A 6,188-nucleotide genomic window follows, 5' to 3' on the forward strand; every position below is an offset into this window, starting at 1 on the left:
TTATGAATTTTGAACATCTTATTACATTATTCTAATAAATTCGTACCTGTATATTCTTATATTCATTTTGACGAACCATCACCAATCAGTGAGATTAAATTTACTCTCTCTCTCTCTCTCTCTCTCTCTTTTTTGGCATAAATTAATTGTATACTTTTACGTTTAAATACTCATTTTGCTCGCTCACTTGATTTCCTCTTAGATTGTGTTATTTATATCTGTCAAAAAATATTTCCAGATTCATTGACTTCAAAATTTATATGTTATTTAATATTATATTAATATTAAACTATTAAAAATTATTGAATAATCATATTTCTTGATTAAAATATTCTTAAAATTTCAAAGTGAACGCGTTTTCCAGTTTTATGTTTTGAGAAATAGTTTTCCAGAATGACAAAAAGAACTTATTTTCAGCAATTTTCAAACAGGTCCTCAATACGAATTCGAAACTGAAAACGTTAAAAATTGAAACACAAAAAGAACGGCATCTAATTAATTGGGAAATGTAGAATTAGAACTTATGGGGTGTGTATTATGAACTTAGGTCAATTGAAGTTATTAGTATTGTAGAGGAACCTAGTATTGGAGATAGAGATGGCAGTGGGTCTAGCCGAGCCAGCTCGGCTCGTTAACTCATGAGCTCAGCTCGGGCTCGTGGTGAGCCGAGTTCGTGGCTCGTTTTTCAAGATCCGAGCTCGAGCTCGCCTCGGCCCACGAGCTGCTCGTGAGCTCGTGAATTATTATTATTATTATTATTATTATTTGTAAATTTTTCAAATTTTATTGATAAAATTTTATTTTTTTCCACATTTTTGGATGAGCCGCTCGGCTCATTGGACGGGACCCCCCGCTCGGCTCGAGCTCAGGCTCGTCAAATGCCCACGAGCCGAACTTTGATGAGCCAAGCCGGCTCGGCCCAATTGACGTCCCTAATTGGGGATGAAGGAGTTCCCCTCGCACCCCCTCCAACCCACAAAATAAATAAAATATTCATAAATTTTGTATTTCATATCATTCTTTCATCCATCATATGAAATATTTTGTCCAGGTATACAAATGGAAATTGTTTATGATGAATTGGAAAATTTTTGGATTGTTTAGTTGTTAGTGAGCATTTTAATAACCTTTTAAACCCTATCCGGTTTTGATTAAAATTAAATTAAATTTTAAAGTCAAATTCAATAATTAATTTTACATATTTTATGAAATTTATAATTTTTTAATCACACGACTCATCAACTTTTATCATAATCTACTAAAAATTTGATTTTTATTTTACCCCAAATAAAGACTTAATGAGAGATTAACAATCAAGGATAAATTCGTTTATAACTAGTTTAGACCTTCTTTGAGCCACATTACTGGAATGAAAAAAATATTTTTGAATAGTATATTGACGGAATGAAAAAAATTAAACACATATTTTCCATCAATATACTATTCAAAAATATTTTTTCATTCCAGTAATGTGGTTCAAACAAGGGTTAAACTAGTTATAATTGAATTTATCCTTGATTAAATTTATGTGTAATATTATTTTATTAAAAAATGTGTAATTAAAATAATATTAAATTACCGTTAAAAATTATATTTTTTCCAAATAATGTGAGTCAAACAAATAACTCTCCTGAAATTATCCTGAGTGAAATACAGACGGAAAGACGTTCCTTTCAACTGCGGAAAACACTGTGCATTCCAACTCTTCTTTAAAAACGTTAAAATGCATACACCGTCGGTCTCCAGAATCTCTCTCTCTCTCTCTCTCTCTCCAACCATAGGTGACGCCTCGTGCCTTTCGCTTCTATCTCAAAGAATCTTAAACAGTATTACTGCTAAAAGCTAAAGCTTAAAATATTTTAGTCTATTTGGAAAATAATTGAATAAAAATCGTAGTCATGGGAGTAGAAGAAGAGGGCTTTAGAGGTTGGCCGCCGGCGCCAAGTAGTGCGCCTTCGTACCTACAGAAAGATGACCACTGGACCCATTTTGATAACTCGGTGAATGCAGTTTCTTTTGGGTTTGTTGCTACCGCCATTCTCATCTCTATGTTTCTTGTCATGGCTATCTTTGAGAAGTTCCTCAGAACCAACTCGCAGACTCTAACGCCGTCTGGTGGCCCCCGCCGCCACACTGATATCGAGTCTCAGAACAACATAATTGGTGGGTTCAATTCAAAGATTGAGCACCCTTCATCTAAAGTGAGTGTTATCACAAATCCGTACATAAATCTTTTGGCAATTCATGTTGAATTTTTGGAATCTGCTGCATTTTGGCATATAAATCCCTTTTTATGATTTACTTCTGTTTATAAGTGCAAATTACAACTTTTATAAGGTAATATGTGGTTAAAATTCTATTATTTTTGACAATCTGATTTTTTTTTTTTTTTTTGCAATTTTGATTGCTCCCTTTCTCATTCAATTAATGCATTATGCTTCTGTTTGTAAGAATGTCCTAGATTTGAAAACTGAATTGTAAGTCCCTAGTTTTGGTTTGCAATATTTTCTGATTGCACTTCTGCTGCAAGATTCCTTGATCTAGGAGGGGTATCTGATGTTTTTTTATTGTAAAGTGTCAAATTCTTTTACATTATATGCATGTGCATATTTCCCAGATTTTGGGACACTAGGTATGCACCACTTATATATGATATTTAGCATAATGGTCCATTGAAGAGTTGTTAGCTGGTTGATTGGTCCCAACTACAAATTAATGAGTTCTAAAGCTAATATGCCTATATAGTTCTTCATTATGGGGATTTAGCCATAGCCCCACCACTGTATATGATATCCTTTAGACCCATCACAACCAGTATTTTCAATGCCCCACATGACCAAACCAGGGGTGTGGAGACAGGTTTGTAACCTATGAAATCTCTTTGTTTGTTTAATGTCGTTCTAGCATTAGTTATATGCACAACTTGCTTCCTTGTTATTTATTGAATTATTGAGTGTTCTTAAATCTTTCTTGCTTATAATATTAGTCCAAAGTATTAAAGATGGAGTTTATTTAAGAGCCTATTTGATTCTCATTAATTGTGAAAAAATGAGTTTGATTATTATTTTTAGGAGAATGTGTGGTTAAAAAGTATGGAAAAATTTTTGGCATACGTATAAAACATTTTATTGTATAAATGTGTGGTTGAAATTGATCTTGTAGCAAACTATAAAATAAATTAATGAGTGTCAAAAGGGCACTAAATATTGTTTGTGGATAATAAAATGCTTTATCTAAGTTGGAGGACTGGTGGATGGACAATAAGAGTTTAATAGTCATGGGATTATGTATCCAACTCAAAGCTTCAGGCTTCAAGGATGACACGGAATGAGATGTGACTTGCTTCATGGCAACCTTTCAGTTTTGTGACTTGTGATAATGTCTCGAGTCTAAATACGCTTGGGTAGCATGAGCAATTAAGATTCAGCTTGTAGTTGTGCAATTGTGTGAACTTCTCGTTTATATTCTTGTTTATACATTGCCTCCCATAGAGAGAACCCTTTTTGCAAACAAACTTCTAAACGGGAACGTTTGGATAGAGAAAATATTTATGGTTTATGAACTATTCAGAATTATTACTGAAAGCTGAGCCCTTACCTATAAATGCTAATGATTAGTTATGAATTATATTATTCAGGTTAATATACTGCTGCAAGATTCCTGCACTGGCTAGCATTTTACTTCTCTAATTGAATCCTAATAAAATGATATAAGCACCTGTTTGGGCACCATTTAATTGTGATTTGGGAAAAAATGTGTTTTGGTATAGTAATTTTTTGGAGAGTGTGGTTAAGGAAAAGTTTTGGATTTACATGTAATATTTTTTTATGGAAGAATATCTGGCCGAAAATGAGCTAGTCAAAAATATATTTTGGAAATATTGGAGCCCAAACATGTGTAATGTGTTTCGTAAAATTATGAAGTCTCAATATGTTATCTACCTCTTGCAGGGGAAAGTACGCTGCTGTTGTGGTGTATTGGCTTCTGGGAAATGGGTACCTCTTGTTGGAAATTGGTTAAGTTTAAAAGTGAAAAAAGTCATTTTCGTGTCAACTTAGAGACTTGATCCGATAGTCAAATTAGAAATATCAATAGACTAACTTGCCCAAACATGGGTAATGCGTTTCGTAAAATTACGAATTTCATTTCAAATTCGTAATGAAAAGTGGTATCTCTTCTGATGTCCATCCTAATGTTTACTCAAAATTACACGTGTAGGCTTTCTCTATTATAACTGCATTTGATTGAGTTTGTGTTAGCACGTGCTAATCAGTGGCTATAGACTATAGTTAATTGTAAATACAGAAAGGTTTCAGTCTTCAACTCATTAGTAGATATGATCATATCATAATAATTAAATGGGAAAATTATGGTTGGACTCCCACAACCTTGGAAGTAGTGTGGATATGGGACCCCAACTTTTAAGCACGAGGTTATAGATCTTCAACCAATATAAGACTGTGACTTTATATCCCTAGTGGACAGAAACCATCCATTTGACTATATAGTGTAAATTTTTTGGTAAATCTTGTTTGATGAACTCCGTTTGAAGCTAGAATTTGATATGTGAAGGAGATGCGGGTGCTGGATTTGGGGCAAGGAGATGCCGATGCTAGGTTAGGCAGGAGGGGATGACTTCTCTATTTTTTATTCCTCCTTTCTTTTGGCGGGCACTTTTTGCTTCTTTTTGTTTGCCCCCTTATTTTATATAAGGGTAAAATAGTCATTTCCATACAGATCTTGACTTTACACTCAAATGGATGGTTTCCATTGATCAGATATAGGTTGACCCTTAACCTCGTTTTTAATGGATGGAGGCCCATATACACATTACCTCAAAGGTTGGCGAGTCCAGCCCTAGGATCCCCTAATTATATATGTGTTTAGCATTTTCTGTTGGACATGCTGCGGGACGAGTAACATGACGTGGCCTATGCTTGCTTTTCCTTGAGTGAATGCTTCTCGTTAATCTTGTTTTGCCGTTAATGAACTCAGTATTGTAATTGTTTCATTTTTCACTAGTTCATTGTGAGAAAAATTCATCAGAACAACAAAAATTCACTAAGAGAACATGTAGATATAATTTTTTAATGCATAATAAAGATTCAAATATCGACTAACCTCATAAAATACTTACAAGGTTAGTTCTATATATGATATCATTTTTTTTTAATAAGTTGCATCAATATATTACAAGGATAGCAATTCACATTCTGCCAGTGATAGATTCCTGGCTGAGCTTTTAACATCTCCAGGTTTAGATTCAATTTTGCGTGCTTCAGCTTATATTTGAAGCTATCCATAAGATAATCGGTAGTTCTGAATCTTGGCCTTCTGATTTATATACCTTATTTTTCCAGGTATCTGTTAATGCCAGAGAAGTTTCAGTGCTGATGCCGGGAGATAACGTTCCAACTTTTATTGCACAACCAGCTCCTGTGATCTGTCCCACGGAGGGCATGCATTCGCCTTCCCCATTAGCATATTCGTCTATTGATGCCTAGTTTCTCCAACTTACTCGTGCCATCAAGCTCTAAACATCAGGAGTTGACTGCTTGCTTGTGTGGATGAATCAGAAAGCATACTCATTAGAGTATTGATAGTCAACTTGAGCAGAAATCACTCATTTGTATGGGTGCAAAATCAAGTTTTTGGAATGAGGCCTTTTTTTTCGACTAGGCCTTTTAGCGTGTTCTGTATTTAGGTAGCCATTATCGTTTGTATGCTTTAGTTTATATAAAAAGTTATATAATTTTCTTGTATGCTTTGGTACATAGATAGTTTGGGCTCGATGATTCACAGTTCTGTAATTTGCGTCTTGAAACTTACCTAATTAGTTCAATGCACCGAATATTCTCTACCTGCTCGCCAGCTTCGCTTACCTTACCCCACTAGCCAGCTGAACATCAGTTTTTTCGTGGTTCGCACGAGTTGGCTCATGAGTAGATTTGTCATAATGGGTAAAATATTCAATTTCAGCCAAAAAAAAAAAAAATTATATTTGCACGAGTTGTGAGCAGTTTGACTCTCTCCATTAAGAAGCCCGTTTGTGGGGCAAGTCGAGCCATGATTGAGCGAGTCGAACAGTTTGTCTCATCTCATTTAACACCTCTTTTATTTGTTGGGGGTGGGTTTATTTGACAGGAATACTTCATAAAATGGAGTTGAAAGCAGAAGGCAGATGAAAA

At 34.6% G+C, this 6,188-nt stretch overlaps 1 protein-coding gene across 1 annotated transcript; it reads left to right on the forward strand.

Annotated features, from left to right (window-relative positions):
- The first annotated feature begins 1,696 nt into the window (after positions 1-1,696).
- LOC111370565 lies at positions 1,697-5,833 on the forward strand. Its single transcript, XM_022992327.1, has 2 exons — positions 1,697-2,201; positions 5,361-5,833. Exons 1-2 carry the CDS (start codon positions 1,899-1,901, stop codon positions 5,502-5,504), a joined length of 447 nt encoding a protein of 148 aa, XP_022848095.1. The 5' UTR covers positions 1,697-1,898; the 3' UTR covers positions 5,505-5,833.
- Positions 5,834-6,188: the final 355 nt, after the last annotated feature.

The sequence above is a fragment of the Olea europaea genome, chromosome 21, assembly GCF_002742605.1.
Source record: "Olea europaea var. sylvestris chromosome 21, O_europaea_v1, whole genome shotgun sequence".
Taxonomy (NCBI): Eukaryota; Viridiplantae; Streptophyta; class Magnoliopsida; order Lamiales; family Oleaceae; genus Olea; species Olea europaea.

Coding starts and splice junctions, on each gene's coding strand:
- LOC111370565 (XM_022992327.1), top strand. CDS start 1,899: ATGGGAGTAGAAGAAGAGGGCTTTAGAGGTTGGCCGCCGGCGCCAAGT. Junction 2,202..5,360: donor TTGAGCACCCTTCATCTAAA/GTGAGTGTTATC, acceptor TTATTTTTCCAG/GTATCTGTTAATGCCAGAGA.